We start from the raw sequence: 21,333 nt of genomic DNA on the forward strand, positions 1-21,333 counted from the left end.
GTGTTCTCTGCTCTAAAGCTGATCATTTTCCTGGAGAGATGTTAGTTAGTTAGTTAGTTAGTTAGTTAGTTAGTTAGTTAGTTAGTTAGTTTTGATTGGCCAGTTTTCTTGCTGTGGTTGTGATGGGTGGGTATTCATTTCCTTTTGCTCTTTTATGTGTGTGTGTGGGGGGGGGGGTAACATGACTCGCCTGATAGAAACATGAACTTTAATTTTAATGTCCTCTTTTATTTCTGTTGTCTTAAGTTGAAGAACAGATTTGCTACTGGTGTTTCATGTACCAAGAATTGCTAACTGGGGTCATTGGATCCCTTAAAGGCTTCAGGCGATACCCAAAATTATATTCAAAATTGTATGTGTACAGTTTCTTGGGAAAAATGTCCATACCTGTCAGGAGGTTCTCAAAGTGGTTGATGGTCCTAGAAAGGTTAAGAATTACTGGGATTTTGCTTTCCATTGCACATGCTAAGTTATCATTGAAAGTCTGCATGTTGACATTTTAGATGACAATGTTAGATAACTTTTCTCCTTAAACTATGGAAGAACAGCAGGTACAGAAATGAAGGTGGGAAATAAGTACTCTGAGAAAGGCAATGCTATAGAAGTTCAAAGAAAGATATTACTTCCCTTGTCGAGGGAATTTAGATTCTCTTTTTGTTATTTTGGTTTGGTTTGAACGTCCTCTGTAGTGTTGAAATGATCAGGATAAGTCACAACATTTGTTTATGTTTGAGCCTTCTGCAACTCATGAAATGACCAAGTATAAAACACTTTCCCTGGAAGTTCATGGTCATGTAAATATTTTTTACCAGCATGGTTGCAAGGCAGCGTGGTCATTTCTGCCACTCCTACAAGTTGCTATGCAGAAGGGTGGTCCCTATATAAATATTTATTTTTTGCTTCTGGCAGGAAAGAAATCTAACTTTAAACGTCAAGAAAGTAAAATTGTCATCGTGGTGTACTTCCTTGCTCATATAATGAGTGGTTTAGCTGTACTATTTCAGGGGGAAAAGTGGTCATATAAGATTTTGTTTTTAACAAGATCTCTACTAGTTTTTCTTCTTCTGTGAAAAGAAGATTTAAAATTTGTATTCATAGTATGCTTCTAACCCAGAAATCTCAAGACCTATTTTGTACTATGAATAGAAAAACCCCTTTTGACATGTGAGTGCTTCTTTGGCTAATATTTATGGTCATATTGGGGATGATATAAACATTATATTTCATAAAAATATTCAAACTTATATTCAGAGATTATTGATCCATTACTTTAACACTTTATTGGTTATCTGAATATTTTGCACTTTCTTGTATTAAGTCAACAATCAGCTTTTTATTCTAAAAATTAATTTAACTGTCAAATCTTAGATTTTCTGAACTAAGTTATAATTTCTAAATAACTTTTTATTTTTTAAAAAATTTTTTAGCGTTTTTAATTTATTTTTGAAAGACAGAGAGAGACAGAGTACGAGTTGGGGAGGGGCAGAGAGAGAGGAAGACACAGAATCCACAGAAGGCTCCAGGCTCTGAGCTGTCAGCACAGAGCCTGATGCGGGGCTGGAACCCACAAACTGTGAGATCATGACTTGAGCTGAAGTCAGACTCTTAACCTACTAAGCCACCCAGGTGCCCCTAAATAACTTTTTATTAATCTAGTTTCTACAAGTGTATTTTGTCTTAAGTTAAAAATATAAGTAGTTCAGAGGCACCTGGCTGGCTCAGTCAGTTAAGTGTCTGACTCTTGATCTCAGGTCAGGTCTTGATCTCAGGGTCATGAATTCAAGCTCTGTGCTGGGTGTGAAGCCTATTTTTAAAAATATATAAATTTACATGTACATATGCATATGTATGTATACACACACATATGTATAAGTACTTCAGGTAACTTCAGGTCTTCTTAATCACAGTAAAGTAAAAAATTCTCTTTCTCTTCCTTGTTTTTTTATTCAGTGCTAAATTCCACATTAGTCTCTTGCTATACTTATCTTGATTTGTTACTATACTAGTAACATTTTGGTTTATAATATACAGTGTTTCTTCTTTCCTCAAAAAGACATTACCTTATTTTACTACAGTGTTTTTTCCTCTTCATTCTGCTTCACTGCTCTTAAAAGTTATGGTTGCAAATCATTTTGTACTGTTACTGTCAAGTTAGCTTACGTGCAGTGTATACAGCATGCTCTTGGCGTCAGGAGTAGATTCCCATGATTCATTGCTTACATACAACAGCCAGTGCTCATCCCAACAAGTGCCCTCCTCAATGCCCATCACCCATTTTCCCATCCCCCGACCCCCTCTTCAATCCTCAGTTTGTTCTCTGTATTTAAGAGCCTCTTATGGTTTGCCTCCCTCTCTGTTTGAAACTATTTTTTCCCTTCCCTTCCCCCATTGACTTCTGTTAAGTTTCTCAAATTCCACATTTGAGTGAAAACATCCGATATTTGTCTTTCTCGGACTTATCTCACTTAGCATAATACTCTCCAGTTCCATCCACATTGTGGCAAATGGCAAGATTTCATTCTTTCTCTTTGCCAAGTAGTAGTCCGTTGTGTATATAAACCACATCTTCTTTATCCATTCATCAGTTGATGGACATTTGGGCTCTTTCCATAATTTGCCTATTGTTGAGAGTGCTGCTATAAACATTGGGTACATGTGCCCCTATGAATCAGCACTCCTGTATCCTTTGGATAAATTCCTAGTAGTGCTATTGCTGGGTTGTACTGTTTTGCTTCAGTTAACACTTTATGGAAATCTTTGAAGTTAATGTCCAAAAGTAATGACTTAGGCCTGATGTAATTTAAGTGAAGAATAAGTCATTCTCTCCCTTCAAATGTTTAATGCAGTTAGAGTAGCTGCAAAAGTAAACTAAAATTTATTTTCATTAGCTTTTTCACCTGTTGAATTATTATATTAAAACAAAGATGAGGATTTCATTGAGACCCTTGGAAATTTTCAAATATGCACAAAACAGGGAGTATAGTAAAATACCCCCGTACCCAGTTTGCTTATTAATCAGCTTCAACAGTGATCCACATGTAGCCAGTCCAGTCTCATTTCACCCCATCTGGATTATTTTAAAGATGTTCATTGGGACACTTTTAAAGTAAGTAGGATTAAAATTTTGTGACCATGTTTATATAAGAAATGGGTGCCCTTAGATATATTTAGGTATATACATGAACTTGTTTGCTGGTTTATTTAGCCTCTAAAAGAATGAATTCTGTTTTCAGTAGTGTTTCACTTAAGTTTATATTATTTTCAGGGAAAGGTGTACCAATCAAAATTATAAAGAGCACCATGATAATAAGATTCAGATTAGATGCTGCTGTGCCAAGTTTGAAAGTTTGTCTGATGTCCTCCTTAAATAGTGCTAATATATCAAAACAGATTTATTGTAACCTAATAATAATTATGCTTTTGCATAAAGATTAATTTTTGAGGATGTTTTATTTTATGTGTTTGTGTTTAAATAGCCGTTTGTTCTAAGTAAAGTTTGTAAAAGTACTCTCAGCATAGGTACCATTCAATGTTTTGTTATTACTGGGGCGCTTGGGTGGCTAAGTCAGTTAAGCATCCTACTTTGGCCCAGGTAATGATCTTGTGATTCATGAGTTCAAGCCCTGCATCGACTCTGTGCTGACAGCTAGAGCCTGGAGCCTGCTTCAGTTTCTGTGTGTCCCTCTCTCTCTGCCCCTCCCTCACTCATGCTCTCTCTCTTTCTCTCAAAAATAAATAAACATTAAAATATTTTATAAAAAGCTTTGTTGATTACTGATGCTTAAGTGTTATGCATTTACTTAATTAGCTTTGTATGTTGCTGGGGGGTAGTTTTTTATTTTTATTTTTTAATTTTAATTCCAGTAGAGTTAACATACAGTGTTAGTTTCAGGTGTACAATATAGTAATTCAACAATTCTACACATTACTCAGTGCTCATCATGGTAAGTGTACTCTTAATTCCCTTCACCTAAATCACACATTCCCTCCCACCTGCCTCCCCTCTGGTAACCATCAGTTTGTTCTCTATAGTTGAGTCTGTTTTTTGATTTGTCTCTTTTTTTCTTTGTTCATTTGTTTTGTTTCTTAAATTCCACGTAGGAGTGAAATCATATGGTATTTGTCTTTCTCTGACTAACGTATTTCACTTAGCATTATATCCTCTAGAACCATCCATGTTGTTACAAATGGCAAGATTTCATTCATTTTTATTCCTGAGTAATATTCCACTGTGTGTGTGTGTGTGTGTGTGTGTGTGTGTGTGTGTGTACTGCATCTTCTTTATTAATTCATGTATCAGTGAACACCTGGGTTGCTTCCATATCTTGACTATTGTAAATAATGCTGCATTGGGGCACCTGGGTGGCTCAGTTAAGTGTCTGACTTCGGCTCATGGGTTCATCTTATTGTTCATGGGTTCAAGCCCTGCGTCAGGTTCTGTGCTGAAAGCTTGGAGCCTGGAGCCTGCTTCAAATTCTGTGTCTCCCTGTCTCTCTGCCCTTCCCCTACTCATACTCTGTCTCTTAAAAATAAGTAAATGTTAGGGGCACCTGGGTGGCTCAGTCGGTTGAGCGACTGACTTCAGCTCAGGTCATGATCTCGCGGTTTGTGAGTTCGAGCCCCGCGTTGGGCTCTATGCTGACAGCTCGGAGCCTGGAGCCTGTTTCAGATTCTGTGTCTCCCTCTCTCTCTAATCCTCCCCCGTTCATGCTCTGTCTCTCTCTGTCTCAAAAATGAATAAAACATTAAAAAATAATAATAATAAAAAAAGTAAATGTTACAAAAAAAATTTTTTTAATGCTGCAGTAAACATAGTGGGTACATATATCTTTTCAAATTAGTGTTTTTGTAATCTTTGGGTAAATAACCAGTAGTGAAATTTTTGAATCATGCAGTAATTCTACTTGTAGGGTTTTTTTTTTGGTAACCTCCATAATGTTTTCCACAGTGGCTGTACCAGTTTGCATTTCCACCAAACAGGCAAAAGGGTTCCTTTTTCTCCACATCTTTGCCAACACGTGTTGTTTCTTGTGTTTTTGATTTTAGCCATTCTGACAAGTATGAGGTGATATCTCATTGTGGCTTTGATTTGCATTTCTCTGTTTGTGTTGAGTTGTGTAAGTTCTTTATATATTTTGGATATTAACCCTTTATCACATATGTCATTTGTAAAAAACTTCTCCCATTCACTATGTTGCCTTTTTGTTTTGTTGATGATTTCCTTTGCTGTGCAGAAGCTTTTTGTTTTGATATACTCTCGGTAGTTTGTTTTGCTTTTGTTTCCCTTGCTTCAGGGGACATATCTAGAAAAATGTTGCTTTGGCCAATATCAGAGAAATTACTACCTATGTTCTCTTCTAAGAGTTTTACAGTTTTAGGTTTTGCATTCAAGTCTTTCATCCATTTTGAGCTTATTTTTGTATATGGTGTAAGAAAGTGGTCTACTTTCATTCTTTTGCATGTAGCTGTCCAGTTTTCCCAGCACCATTTATTGAAGGAATTGTTTTTTTCCCACTGTATATTCTTGCTTTCTTTGTCAAAAATTAATTGACTAAATAATTATGGGCTTATTTCTGGGCTCTCTGTTCTGTTCTATTGATCTATGCGTCTGTTTTTGTGCCAGTAACATACTGTTTTGATTACTACAGCTTTGTAGTGTATCGTGAAATCTGGGATTGTGATACCTCCAGTTTTGTTCTTTTTCAAGATTGCTTTAGCTATTTGGGGTCTTTTGTGGTTCCATACAAATTTTAAGATTATTTGTTCTGGTTCTGTGAAAAATACTGTTGATATTTTGATAGGGATTGCATGAAATTTGTAGATTGCTTTGGGTAGTATGGATACTTTAACAATATTTCTTCTCCCAATCCATAAGCATGGGATATTTTTCCATTTGTTTGTCTCATCTTCAATTTCTTTCATCATTGTTTTATAGTTTTCAGAGTATAGGTCTTTCACCTCCTTGGTTAAGTTTATTCCTAGGTATTTTATTCTTTTTGGTGCATTTATAAATGGAATGATTTTCTTAATTTCTCTTTCTTATACTTCATTATTAGTGTATCAAAATGTAACAGATTTCTGTATATTGATTTTGTATCCTTCCATCTTCTGAATTAATTTATCAGTTGTAGCAGGTTTTTGGTGGAGTCTTTAGGGTTTTCTATGTATAGTAGCATGCCATCTGTAAAGAGTGAAAATTTTACTTCTTCCTTACCAATTTGAATGCCTTCTATTTCTATTTCTTCTTCTCTAATTGCTGTGGCTAGAACTTCCTAAGATATTTACTTTCACTTATAGGCCTTTGTGTGGTCGTATGTTTTAATTTCTCTTGAGCAAATACCTAGGAGCAGGACTGCTGGGTCACCAAAGCCCTTAGATCTCACTTGGATGCCAAAGCCTGTAAGGGAAAATCCACCATCTCATCCCCTTTTTATGACTGAAAAACTAAGACTCACTATTACACGCTACAGTTTGTGGGTTAGGACTTAAATCTAGATCCTGTAAATCCAGGTCATTTCCTGTCTATGCATGTCATGTTCTTTTCAGTGATGATGTTTCCCTGTTTTAAGAACAGTGCTAATAGATTTCTAGATCTTGGCAACAGTTAGAGAATGGAAATATTTATCAGTAACAACACCAGAATATAAACAAGATTCTTCCTCAAGTTATTAGCTTTCACTGCTGGCCTGGAAATTTGGAAGTTCATAAAATTATGAACTTAACTCTTCAAGTCTAGTCTTAGATGAATACTACCCTCTCTCCCTGTTTATTTTGCACAGAGTTTAAGATCTCACCAAAACCTTTATGGTATAGACAGTAGACTTGATTGACTCTTGCTTGAATAATTGTGTAAAAATCTCTGAATTCTGGCATTCAAAGATTTGAAATTCCCTGAGATATCCAAGATTTTTCTAATACAAAGGTAATAAAATACATTTTAAATTATTAGACTCTTTCCCAAAACTTTTCATCCTGCTAGATTTTCATTTCATATAAAGTTTTCAAGCAGCTTACCAAATTCTGGCTGAACACTCATGCTGGTCAATATAGGATAGCCCAAATGTATACATCTCTGTTTCCCCTTTAGTATAAAGTTTTGATTTTTTTCTATCATAAATTTATTGAACAATGTGATTACTATACTTAGCATCTAGCACAGTACTTCACGCAGAGAAAAGAGGTCTTATCCCATGTTACTCTCACTGTAGCATGGAAGAGCAGTGCCGGTAGAACAGCCTGGTCAGAAGACCTGATGTCAGTGTCCCGTGGTGGGAATTCAGACAAATTGCTAACCTATTCCTTCTCAGCCTTCTCATCTGTGCCATGAGCAACATCCACACTTTCTCCAAGACTTGCAGAGTAGGCAAGCAGATGATATGGTCATTAACGAGCTGAAGCAACAAAAGAATTAAGTATTAAATTCCAACTCACTGGTTTTGCAACTCTTAGCCAGTGATACTTACTTTACCTTTACAAACAATGATTAAACTTGGGCAATAGCACTTCTAATTGTATTCGGGTAGAGAGTGAAAGATATAATAATGCCTTTGATTAAACAACCGAAAGGATTATCTAAGTTTAATTATGGGTTCATTCTCTCTAAGAAAGTAATAACTATAATTATTGAAATGCTAAATTAATAAGAAATAAGCTTTGTATTTCTCATTGCAATGTCTAAAATGCAATAACCAAAACTGGGGTCAAATCTCAGCTTCTTACTAAGGAAACGATATACAAATTTTATACTCTTATTTAAAAAATGAGGATAATAACTGCCTTGAAAGGGGCTTTACGAGAGTTGAGATAATACATATAAAATGATTATTAGCACAGTGCCTGTTAGTGTTACATAAAACCTGCTTAGGAACTTTAGGGTAGGTAGTAGCAGTAAACAAGTGGAAGCACTGAATCAGTCTTTATTTTGAACTTCTGTGAACTTTGTGTTAGGCTGTGATCACATGTTCCATTCAACTGAGTGGTACTCAAGTTTGGTCAAGTAAGGTTAGTAAAATATATAAACACCCAGTCCAAACAGAAAAATTCCACATCTCAAAAATCAACCATATTTTCCACTTAAGTACCAGAGACTTTAAAATAATAGAAGAATAGAAGATAGTGATTAAGCTTTTGATAAAGAATAAGAAACTGGGACCCCCGGAGAGGCGGTACCCAACCACATACATCTGTGTCTGCACCTGCCTGTGCACTGGCTCCTAGGAGCATTGTTTACAGCGAGACCTGGACCTTCTCAACCTCCTCAACCCACACGTGGGGTCATTCAAGATGTCTGGGTCTGACGAGCCAGGCCCAGGCCAAGCTGCCGCATGGCTCTGGAGGTGCTACAGGCTGCAGAGCAGCCCCAGTGCACCCCCTGGCAGGCATTTAAAAACAACACATTTTAAATTAAAAAAAAAAAAGTGAACAAGATGTGGAAGGGATCGGGATTTAAGGTCTATTTCTGAATTTTGAATATACTGTTATGCAGTTATTAAATTATGTTGACGGATTTTTACGAGAGGGAAATGCTTATTTTTTTAGATCAGCAGAGCATACAATCGTTATTTTGCTAGAAATGTGTAGGAATTTGCCAAAGTGGGTTAAACTTGGGTGTTTTTCCTTCTACTCTAGTATATATTTTTCAGTCTTTTATAGTTTAAAAAAATACTTAAAATATTTTAAAGAATTTTTTGGGGCGCCTGGGTGGCTCAGTTAAGCATCAGACTTTGGCTCAGGCTCAGGTCATGATCTCAGTGTTGGTGAGCTGGAGCTGCGTGGGGCTCTGTGCTGACAGCTCAGAGCCTGGAACCTGCTTCGGATTCTGTGTCTCCCTTTCTCTCTGCCCCTCCCCCATTCACACTCTGTCTCTCTAAACAAGTAAATAAACTTTAAAAAATTCTTTTTTTCAAATGTTTATTTATTTGTTTTGAGGGGGTGGGGGGCAGGAAGAGAAGGAGACAGAGAATCCCAAGCAGGATATGTGCCTCTTGGCCTCGAACTCACAAACAGTGAGATCATGCCCTGGTCTGAAGTCAGATGCTTAACCAACTGAGCCACACAGGTGACCCCAAAATACTTAAATTTTCTTAAAGCATCTTTGTTATCTTTACTGTAGCCTCTTTGGGAAAGGCTGAAGATTCATTTATGTCTTCATAACTAAAACTGTTAAAGCTAAACGTTTCTTTTTAAATGAGTGAGACTGCTTAATTTAAAAGGAATTTTTAATGGTTTTCTGTGATCCTTGATTCATCACAGAGTTACATACTGAGTTGATTTTTTTTCTTTTGTATTTCCAATAATTGGGTTCAAAGCACGGTAGAAACATTTTTTTTTTTTTTTAAGAAACATTCATCCTAACCATAGTTTTCTTGTGCTGTAAAGAAAACTACAGTGTACATTTCCAAAGATGTTTATGACCAAACATTCAATAATGTGATTTTGGAAGACATGTAAAGTGACTAGGAAGGAATAAATTGCTTGGTGAGCCACACATGGTTGTTATTCATCATGATTTACACATGGAAATCCATTGCTATTTTTTTCTTGACTTAACAATAGTCACAAAGCAAACGGTTTCCATATATGTTTGCTCTCTTGACCTTCAGTGAGGTTTTTGAGATCCTAAATGCCATATATTAAATTTGCCTGGAATTTTCTCCTGGAAAATAAGAAATAGTCTGTTTGAAAATTGAAAAGGTGCAAATGCTGACTAAAAGGTTGGTTTCAGGATGTGATCTCATTTTCCTTAGTTTTCAGTCTCCTGAAAAGAATGCTGACATGAGCTATGAAGAATAGAGATGTTTTGATATATTTTGAGGCCTATTTGCTCTGTAAAATGTCTTAATTTATGTGGGTAAGTTTGTTTTATTAAGGCAAGGATTTTTCAGTCGTTTCTGTAGTAAAATGGAAAAAAGGGAAAATATTAGCTGGCATACTGTTACCTGGCATTCAACCAGTTTTAGCAGTAATTTTTACCAAGAAAGTCTTAGCCTGCACTTTTGTTATTTTAATAGTGCAGAAATAAAGCTTATCTTCAAGTTATTTCCCTCATGTCTTAGCTTCCTATAGCCTCTCCCTTTATATTCTATCAGTAAATTATAAATTATTAAGCATATTGCTAGAGTACATTATTCCATTACACTGACATGTAAAAGTACAAGCATCTATTAAGAGGGCATGAAATAGATTTAATCTTGAGGGCTACATAATCCAGGCAAGTTGAAGCGACTTTTAAATGGCCTTAGTTTTAACCTTCCATTAGTTCCCAGTAATCTTAAAGTATCACCACCCTTTCATTCCAATTTAAAACACCTTGCAGATACCTGATGGTAAAAAGACATAATGAACACTCGAATGACTCAAACTGGATGCCATTGCATTGACATTCATTTCCGCATTATTTAGCATGATATACAGTAACTCATTTAATAAGCTATTTGGAAGCTTCGATAGATAGAAAAAGGAGAGACTTATTCTGTGAATAAATTTGTTACTTTCTAGTTTGCTTCTCCTGAGTTAAGTAAATAATGTAAATACAAGCAACTAGAGAATAAAGGGACACTATGTATAATGTAAATTAATATTTGAAAGAAGCTTTATTTCTTGTGACTAAGTGGGAAGCTTTCTAAAACTAAAAAACAAAAAGTATCCTAAAAGCACCATGTGTACTCAGAAAATGTTCTCTTGTTCCAAAGACAGGACAGACAGGTTTTTATGGAGAAACCAGTCACAAAATAGATCTTTGGCAACTCCGATTTTCTAAATTTCCAAGTATGTTTGAGCTTTTCTGGATCAAGCATCCCAGTTTTATGATGAAGCATCTGTACTTTTCAGGAAGTCCCTTCCCTTTTAGTCCTTCTCTTTCTAATAGACTTAACAAAGTTACCGAAGGTCTGCAGTAAGTGAATTCAGCTTGATTGTACAGAGTTTTGAAGAACTAAAATACTACTACTTGCATGTATCATCAGGTCACAGGTATACATCGGGATCAAACTAATCTAATTTTCTAATTAGTTAGAAAATAGTACAAGTGTCGACTGCCAAAAATGCTGTGAAATAGCTAGGGAACTTTTAGAGAAGAAGAAAAAAGGAATTAAATATCAAGGGTGCAAAAAATCATGTCATACTAGAACATCGGAGTGACTCCAGTAGTCTAGAAATGTAATAAGATGAATTTAATAGGAATGAATATTATGTGCTATGTTAAATTTTTTTCAAAATGTATACGGTATCTTTGGGGCACCTGGGTAGCTCAGTGAGTTAAGCTTCCAACTTTGGCTCAGGTCATGATCTCATGGTTTGTGAGTTTGAGCCCCACGTTGGGCTCTGTGCTGACAGCTCAGAGCCTGGAGCCTGCTTTGGATTCTGGATCTCCCTCTCTCTCTGCCCCTCCCCTGCTCACATTCTGTCTCTCTCTCAAAAATAAGTAAATAAATAAAAATAAAAATGTATATGGTATCTTATAAGTCAGGGAAAGCTAAGTAGGCAATGGTGGCTACAGAATTCTCTTTACGTTGGGTTTGTTTAGGAGTGGTTGTCTGGTGGCAAGGGGGCTAGAGGAATTACCTGGGAGCTTCATTTGAGAAACAAGCTGTATTAATTAGCTTTTGTGGAGTGACAAATGACTCCAAAGTTTAGTGGCTTAAAACAGTAACCATTTGTTTAGCTCCTATTTCTGTGGGTTGGCCATTTGGGCCCATATCAACTGTATGGTTTTTCTGGTCTCATTCTTATGTCCATTGTCAACTGCTGGTTGGTTGGAGGCTGGATGAGAGAGGAAGGCATCCAATGGACCAATTTGCCCATGTGGCCTTCTTCCAGGCTACACATGGCAGCTGGGAGAAGTTCTAAGAGGAGGAGTATAAGCACTCAGTGCCATGGAGACCCAGACTCAGAACTCACACGATGTCATTTCCACCAAATTCTGCTGATTAAAGCTAGTCTGGAAATAGACACTGTCCTTTGATAGGAAGAGCTGCAGAGTTACATTGCAAAGAGGGTGGGTGGACATAGGGAGGAAATAATCACTGCCTTCTTTTAAATTTTTTTTTCAACGTTTATTTATTTTTTGGGACAGAGAGAGACAGAGCATGAACGGGGAGGGGCAGAGAGAGAGGGAGACACAGAATCGGAAACAGGCTCCAGGCTCTGAGCCATCAGCCCAGAGCCTGACGCGGGGCTCGAACTCACAGACCGCAAGATCGCGACCTGGCTGAAGTCGGACGCTTAACGACTGCGCCACCCAGGCGCCCCGCTGCCTTCTTTTAAATAGTCTGCTGCACCAAGCACACTCTTTTAACAGTTGTAGGTCAATAAAAATAGCAGTTTTTGAAAGACTCCACGTATTGAGAAAGCACAGCTCCTGCTACAAGCCGGCTATTCATTTAATTTATACAATGAGTCTAATAGCTGAAAAGCAGGTTTTGTGCTTGTACTGAACTATTTTTCAAGGTAGTGTAGGGGGTAAAGTAATGGTTATAAAGTAAAAGGTTTTCTTTGGTTTCACAATAAGATAAAAGCATCCAAAATAGGTCACTGAATGCATCCAAAAGAAAATATAAATCTACTTGACATTGTAGATATTTATGTTCGTACAAACAGTTAATGATCTTGAATAAAAAACTGTGTGAAGAGTAAATGACTATAAATGCATATATGGGGGGGGTGTTGCAAAAAACTAACAGTTTTAAATATGGTTGTTTGAAATTTTAAGTTTGAACATCTATCTTATTTCCAGGAGCTCTGCCAGTGCCGACCTGGAGAAGGGAATTGTTCCTGCTGTAAGGAGTGTATGTTATGTCTTGGGACCCTTTGGGATGAGTGTTGTGATTGCGTTGGTAAGTTGACATGCAGTAAAGTTTAAAGTTTCTCATCACAGAATCCTTGACTTTAAGAGACTTTAAATAATGTAAGTGTATTTTATGTGTATAGACTAGTGTGAGTATAAGCTGTAGTAGATGCATGGAACGTTAGTTGAATAGTATTTACATGTATGTGCATTTTTATTTTTATAGAAAAAGGTCTGGAAGGAAATTCAAAGTGCTTATTTTGGGGAAGTGGGAATGGAAGAACAATGGAAAAGTTTTTACTTTTTATTTTTAATTTTTCATAGTGTTGAATTTTTAATAAGAAGCATGTGTTGTAGTTGCAATTAAAATTAGGAGTTAGTATATTAAAAATAGGTTATCTTCCTTTTATGTAAGACTTCAGTAAAAGATCCTTGAGAAACCGAAAGCTTTTTTTAAGGGCTTTCTGAGGAATGGTCTCCAAGAGGTATTAAGTGGAAAAAAAAAAAAAAAAAGCAAGGTGTATGAAAGTGTGTTTATGGAATGTTATCACTTGTGTTTTAGAAAGAAAACTTACATGTGTAGACTGTTGACAGGGGAAACATTCATCATTCTCCAACCAGTGAACCCTTTTCCATCCTCTGAAACCACAGTTGAGGTGTCCCCTTGTCTCACAAACACCCTTTTTTTAAAAAAAAATTTTTTTTTAACATTTATTTATTTTTGAGACAGAGAGAGACAGAGCATGAAAGGGGGAGGGGCAGAGAGAGAGGGAGACAACAGAATCGGAAGCAGGCTCCAGGCTCTGAACCATCAGCCCAGAGCCTGATGCGGGGCTCGAACTCACGGACCGTGAGATCGTGACCTGAGCCGAAGTCGGACACTCAACCGACTGAGCCACCCAGGCGCCCCCAAACACCCTTTTTTTGACTGAGATAAGATCCACTATGTTGTTCAGATTGTCTGCTTCTGTTGAGTTGTGTATTGCGTGCTACTATGATTGTTTTGCATGTCTCTTCCAACAGTATAAACTCCTTCAGATCAAGGATGGTGTCATACTGATCTTTTAAAATTAAGTTCTATTTTTATCAAAGTGGGATGTATGCACATACCTAAGGTACATGCACATTGTACTTAAACAACCCCCTGGCATCTTCTTCCCAATCCTTTGATCTCCTGCATCAGAGACAACAACTTCTGGCTCTTCGGTATTATGTTATTTCCATAATTTTAAATAATGTCCTTATGCTGTTCTCTTGATTCTTTGAATTTAGAAACTACTAGTTGACTTCTTATTATGGTAGATGATAATTTAGCTCTCGTATCTCTTATCTTCCCAGGATAGTTTTATCACTACTTCTAGTTAAATCAGTAATTACTTTAGCAATTCATTGAATAAATTAGTGTTACATACTAGTTTGATGCATGATAGTATGGAAACTCATTTATTAAATGGGCAATCCTATTATCTGTCTTTTTGTATTGAAGTATACTTCCTAAATGATTTCTTAATCTTCTAAACTTCATATTAGTGTTTGAAATTTTGGCTTTCATTTTTGATTTCCAAGAGCCCTTCTCTGCTTGTCCTTTCTGGGGAGCATATTTTTCTTGTGTTATAGATAAGATATTTTTTTATCTTTCTGGGACTGTTAATTATGGAGGTCAGTTGCTGTTGAAGTTTTCCCTTCTGCTCTTTGCATGGTTTCCATTTCCTCAAATGCCTGCTGATCCTTGGCCATCTATTGATACATATAAGTTAGGTACTCTAATAATGCTAATCGGGAGCCTTTGCTCATAGACAGGGTGTGGCATCTAGTTTGCCTCCCTCTCAGATGGTTGCAGTCTTTTTCACTGAGGAACCCTCTGCCTGAGGATCTATAGATTTTTCTATTTGGGATCATACAGCTTTTCAGGGAAGAATCTTTGAGTGTCTGGTCTGGGGTAAGAGTGGGTGATATGGCTTCAAATGTTCTGGGGTCCTGAGGGGTGATGTCAGTATTCAGAAAGCATGCTATAATTTACTTTCTTTCCTTCTTTCTTTCCACCTTCATCTCCACCCTCTACAATTTTTGGTATTCCCAGTCCAAGGCCTCTTTGCTTTAATTTCTCTAGGGAATAAACTGTCTTATCTTCTATAGTTGTGGGAGAAGAGAGGCAGGGACCAATTTGGAGGCATAACTGTTCTCAGAATAAGCTTGCTTCTGCCTTACTTGTTTATCTGCAACTCCTGAGTCTTCCTAGAATTTTGTGGTGCCCACATATCTGCCTGTGAGGGATACTGCTTACTCCGCCACATTGAACTTGTACATTGAACTCATAGGTTCCTCCAAGGAACCTACATTGAACCTACATTGGACTCGTAGGTTCCTCCAAGATGGAGTTAGTGTTTCACTGTCTTGTTTTTCCTTATTGTTTTGTAGTGAATTCTGAGAGAACTGGGGCAGAGGTGTCTTTTCTTCTGTCATCTTAGATTCATCTTGGTATCTCTAACAGCTAGTATAGTGTGTGGTATGTAGAAGGTACTCCAGTGTTTTATGACTGTCAGATAAACGAGTTCTTACTGCATTATTCTCCCAAGATGGACAGTTTATGTCCTTGATGATCATAATTTTTTAAATTCTGTTAGGGGAAAAAAGAAGCTTTGAATTATTTTAGGACGTTAAATGTAAGTTTATTTAATGTACAATGAAAGTAGAAAAGAGAAAACAAGTCCTTTAACCCCTAAATACATATATAAGCATTTAATTTAAATGGATACTAAATACACAAGTACACTTTTAGCATTGCCTAAAATAATGTGTGTGTGTATATGTGTGTTGTGTGTGTTTAACACATCACACAATGGTAACAGTGCCATTAATCTTCTTTTTAAAAGATTTTTCTCACACCCAACCTGGAGATCAAGAGTCTTATGCTTTGGGGCACCTGGGTGGCTCAGTCAGTAAAGGGTCCAGCTTCGGCTCAGGTCATAATCTCGCAATTTGTGAGTTCGAATCCCAAATCAGGCTCAGTGCTTGACAGTTCAGGGCCTGAAGCCTGCTTCAGATTCTGTGGCTCCCTCTCTCTGCCCCTCCCTGCTTGTTCTCTCTCTCTTTCTCAAAAATAAATAGACACAAAAAAAAAAAGTCTCATGTTCCACCAACTGACCCAGCCAGGCACCTCCATTCATTTAGCCACTAATATGAAGAGCCTCTTTTCTAGGAAAAGAGTTCTGTAATTCTTCTACTGAGAAAGAGTACTTATACACAGTCATATCTCTACAATTCTAGAAGCAACTGGTATGCTTCTGGGCTAGTTCCCATTTAAAAACATGTAATATTTACCCCTAAGGATTTAATAACTAGTTTTGAACCTTGAGTTCATAACATAACTTAACCTTTCCTTTAAAATTCAGTTAATCTTGGGGTGCCTAGGTGGCTCAGTCATTTGGGCGTCTGACTCTTGATTTCAGCTCAGGTCATGTTCTCATGATCGTGGGTTCAAGTCCCACAAAAGGATGGTGCAGAGCCTGCTTGAGATTCTTTCTCCCTCTCTCTCTGCCCCTCTCCCCCAAATAAATAAATAAACTTAAAAATTTTTAAATAAAAATCACTTAATCTTTCTGCTCTCTAGGAGAACATTTCCATATTCTAGTTTTTTTTTGTACAGCAGTATTCTCTTCCTTACAGGCAGTTCTCTTCCACACTAGGCTCTTGTGATGTCCTCTGTAAACCTGTGGCCGCTTCTCCCTTCTTAACTGAAACACTCCCCATACTTTTCATGGGTGGGGCACAGGCCTCTGAGAGGACCCAAATTAGAGTGCAGCCTTCCCTTAGAGTCTCATTCTGTGGACCTTTAGCACATACTTTGTCTAGCAGGCTGTCTCCAGCAACCTTGTATAAGAGAATTCGTTTCTCTTTCTGGATTTTCTATTAAGTTGCCTTAAGGGTAACCACCACAACTCATTTTCATCCTTGCTGTTCAACACATTCCCCAAATCCTGTGGTTTGAGTATCATAGATCCCTACTTACAGCTTTTGTTTTGTTTTGTTTTAGTGTTTGTTTTGTTTTTACTTTTCCAAATACACACAAAAATAGAGAGTGCAATGAACTTCTGTGTACCTGCTCCCTAGCTTTGGCAGCCATACTGGTTTCATCCATTCCTTCATCTGTCTGTATCTCTCACCCCCCACCTTTTTTTTTTGGACTATTATGAAGTGATTTCACTACATATCCAAAGTACCTTAGCTATTCATCTCAAAAAAATTTTTTTTCTTACACAATACAACGTCATTACCACATCTACAATAACCAGCAAATACTTCCTTAACACCTAATACCCAGTCCATATTCAGATTGCCCTAATTGACTAAATGTTGTTTATAGTTGTTTTAGTCGACTCAAGGTCCATAGTCCTCTTACTGTAGTAAGCTGTCGAGTTTCTTATGTTTCTAAACAGGTTTGTTATGTATTGTAAAATAATTCTTCCTTCCCTCATCATCACCTTTTAAAATTGTATTGACTGGAGTGCCTAGGTGGCTCAGTCAGTTAAACCTCCAATTCCTGATTTCAGCTCAGGTCATGATCTCATGGTTCATGAATTCGAGCCCCACACTGGACTCTGAACTGACAGTGTGAAGGCTGCTTGGGATTCTCTCTCTCCCCCTCTCTCTGCTCCTCCCCTACTCACTCACTCTCTCTCTCTCTCAAAAAATAAACTAAAACAATAACAAAAATTTTTAAAATTCCATTGACTTGTTGAAGAAACTAGTGAGTTATGATGGAAAATATATCACATTTTGGATTTGACTGATTGCCTCTCATATTTATTTAACTTGTTTTTTTTGTCCTATTTCCTATAGATTGAAGATTAGATCTAAAGACTGATTAGATTCAGGCTCAGTTAAGGAGGGTGGAATACAGTGGTAAATTATACTCCGTAATATCTGGTTGTCCTGCTTTTAGTGATGTTCAAAACAATTGGTGGGTTCAGATGGTGAAAATCTGATCCTTTTGTGGGAAGTTTTCCATCAGGCTTTCACTTTGTAGTTTCACCCTTCAAACTGATAACCTTTGCCATTATCAGTTTCATTAAATAATGACCTTCTATTATTATCTTTCCTTCTGCATTTATTAGCTGGAATTATTCTGTGTAGAACTTTCTTACACTTACTACAGTCCTTTGGTTACCCTGAAATAAAAGATATATAAGTGAAATGTGAAATAAATATGTAATTCTCCATCTTTGTTCATTTTTAGAGTATTGACTTCATGCGCTAGCAAATTCCAATAGCATTTAATACATTTTGGCTTTGCTTTTTGGTAGGTTTTGTAGGGATGGGGATGTTTTAAGTATCATTGTAAACTCATGACTTTTCTAATATGTTTAGTGTTTTAATCAGTTGCTGTCATTATTCTTTTTGCTCAAATTGTCTCATCTTTGATTAGTAGGAACCTCTTTAACTTGGTTCTTGAGTCCTTCTGATATGGTTTCTGTCCTTTTTGTTAGCTTCAGACAGGCTGTCCCAGGCTCATGTTATACATTCTCTGCCTCACTTATGGAATTAGCCATTTCCCTGGGGGGCTTTGGTTTCCAATAGAAGAAAATGGTAGGTAGAGACCACAGTCTTGGCAACAGGACTACTTGTTGCTACTACTAGCTTTTTACTAGTCCTTTTTCATGGGCAGAGCTAATAAATAGCTACAAGGGAAAACCTTTTTGAGTTTGTAGTAATATTGCCAATTCAAATTTAAGGTGACAGGATCTTTTTTTGATTTTACATCTGTAACTCTTCCATGCTGAAATTTTTGGTTTCTGACAACATTAATAGAATGACTTATAATACATCAACAAGACTATTAAGTGGCAGTTAAGATTGCTTTGTCCTTGCATATACACTGAGGATGTAAGCCCAAATACTGTCTTCCAAAGTCAGAGTAATTTTCTGTGAGTGGTTATGTGACCAATTTGATATAAAGTTAGGTTCATTTGCGTTAATTTGTTTTCAGTTTTTAGAGATTATTTTTCTTTTTTTTAAGGTTTATTTATTTATTTTAGAGAGAGAGAGCAGAGAGAGGGAGAGAGAGAGAATCCTGAGCAGGCTCCACACTGTCAGCACAGACCTTGATGTGGGACTCGAATGCATGAACTGTGAGATCATGACCTGAGTCAGGGGTTTAACTGATTGAGCCACCCAGGTGCCTCTGTTTATTTCCTTTTTTGAATTTTTTTGTGCTTTGATTATGTAAAATATTTACACAATTAGAAAGACAAATGTATATAACAGTGGCAATGGCTCATTTCCATCTCTGTCACCTCCACTCTATTCCTTCCCTCAACTATAGACAAGGTGACCACATAATTTTTTATCCAAATTAGGACAATATTTTTTAAAGTTTATTTTGAGAGAGAGAGAGAGAGCGAGGGAGGGAGGGAGGGAGGGAGGGAAAGAAAGAATCCCAAGCAGGGTCCTGTCAGTGCACAACCCCATGCGGGGCTCAATTTCACCAATCCCAAGATTATGACCTGAGCTGAAATCAAGAGTCAGACACTTAACCAACTGAGCCACCCAGGCACCCTTCAATCAAAACCTAGAAACTAGGACATTTTTGAGAATTAAACTAGGGCAATAGGATAAACCTGAACTTGAATTGACTCGAATTGGCGCAAGGAAATTGGGATGGATGGTTTCATCCTATCTATAACCATTTTTTTAAAACCTTCATAGGCATTCATATTTTGTTAAACAAAATATTCATTTGTTACATAAAACATTTATGCTTCATGCTTTTTTCTTTCTTTCTTTTTATTTATCTATTTATTTTTACATTTATTTTTTGAGAGACAGAGCACAAGTTGGGGAGAGGCAGAGAGAGAAGGAGACACAGAATCCGAAGCAGGCTCCAGGCTCCGAGCTGTCAACACAGAGCCTGATGCGGGGCTCGAACTCACAAACTGTGAGATCATGACCTGAGCTGAAGTCGGATGTTTAACCGACTGAGCCACCCTGGCGCCCCTCTTGTTTTTTCATTTTTTAAGAGTTTGTTTATTTGTTTGTTTGTTTTGAAAAAGAGAGTGAGAATGAGAGAGCATGTGGGAAGAGCAGAGAGGGGGTTAGAGAGAGAATCCCTGCTGTCAGGGCAGAGCCCTATGTGGAGCTCGAACTCAGGAACCAACAGATCAAGCCCTGAGCCAAAATCAAGAGTCAGACACTTAGCCAAATAGCCATCCAGGCACCCCTGTTTTTTCATTTAATTGAATATCCTGGAACTTCTTTCATATTAATATTGTTTTGGCTACCTACATAGAACCCCAACATTTTATGTACTCATTTGTTGATAGATGGACATTGGGTTATTTCTAATCTTTTACCATTACAAACAACACTATAATGAATAATCTTGTGTAGTCAAGTCAATGTAATATTGCTAGATATTATCAAATTCTCCAAAAGAGCTGTAACATTTGGTTTCTCGTGAAGGCAATATAACAGAACACCTGCTCCCTTACAACATTACCAAAGGTTTATGTTGTCAAACTTTTGCTGCTATTGTTACCAAAGTTTTGGATTTTTGTTAATTTGATAGGTAAGAAATGGTATATTTTTAAAATTTCACTATCTCGTATTACCAGTGATATTGAGCATCTATTCATATGCTTAAGGATGATTTATATTTATTTTTTTGTGCATTGTTTGTTCATATCTTTTGCCCATTTTGCTACTAGATTATTGGTATTTTTGTTCATTATTTAGAAGCTTAAAAATATATTCGGTATATAACCCCAACATCTGTGTTATAAATTATAATTTTGTTTCACAGCTGATCATTTGTATTTTAACTTTCTTTGTTATTTTTTATCCTGAGAAGTTTTTTATTTTATGTTGTCAACTCTATCAGTGTTTGTTTCTAGATTTTGAGTCATAATCAGGATTTCCCTGTGCTCCCAGATAATACTTGTATGGTTTTATTTGTTTATCTACATCTAGCTGTCTAATACATTTGGAATTCACCCTGGTTTATGTATGAACTATGGATCCAGTTTTTTTCTTTTTCAAATAACTACCACTATTTATTTAAATATTATTTATAAAGGCATAAAGCTATTTAAAAGGCTCTCTGCACTAGTTTAAGATGCCACCTTTATCATATGCACTTTGCTTTATTTCTGGGTTTTCTCTGCTATGCCATCCATCTCTGTGTCTGTTCGTGCATCAAAACCACACTGTTTTGGGGCACCTGGCTGGCCCAGTCAGTAGCGCATATGGCTCTTGGTGTTGTGAGTTTGAGCCTCATGTTGGGTGGAAAGATTACTTAAAAATAAAATCTTTGGGGCGCCTGGGTGGCGCAGTCGGTTAAGCGTCCAACTTCAGCCAGGTCACGATCTCACGGTCCGTGAGTTCGAGCCCCGCGTCGGGCTCTGGGCTGATGGCTCGGAGCCTGGAGCCTGTTTCTGATTCTGTGTCTCCCTCTCTCTCTGCCCCTCCCCCGTTCATGCTCTGTCTCTCTCTGTCCCAAAAATAAATAAACGTTGAAAAAAAAAAAAAACATAAAATCTTTAAAAAAATTGGAG

The 21,333-nt window shown here is 37.0% G+C and overlaps 1 protein-coding gene across 1 annotated transcript in view; it reads left to right on the plus strand.

Annotated features, from left to right (window-relative positions):
• The first annotated feature begins 536 nt into the window (after positions 1 to 536).
• TWSG1 (twisted gastrulation BMP signaling modulator 1) overlaps positions 537 to 21,333 on the plus strand; it is a 48,835-nt gene continuing 28,038 nt past the window's right edge. The window contains exons 1-2 of the mRNA XM_040478500.1: positions 537 to 551; positions 12,710 to 12,833. Coding sequence (XP_040334434.1) covers positions 537 to 551; positions 12,710 to 12,833 — 139 coding nt within the window. The remainder of the gene's footprint in view (positions 552 to 12,709; positions 12,834 to 21,333) is intronic.

This window comes from Herpailurus yagouaroundi, unplaced genomic scaffold, assembly GCF_014898765.1.
Source record: "Herpailurus yagouaroundi ecotype Mexico unplaced genomic scaffold, PumYag 142, whole genome shotgun sequence".
Taxonomy (NCBI): domain Eukaryota; kingdom Metazoa; phylum Chordata; class Mammalia; order Carnivora; family Felidae; genus Herpailurus; species Herpailurus yagouaroundi.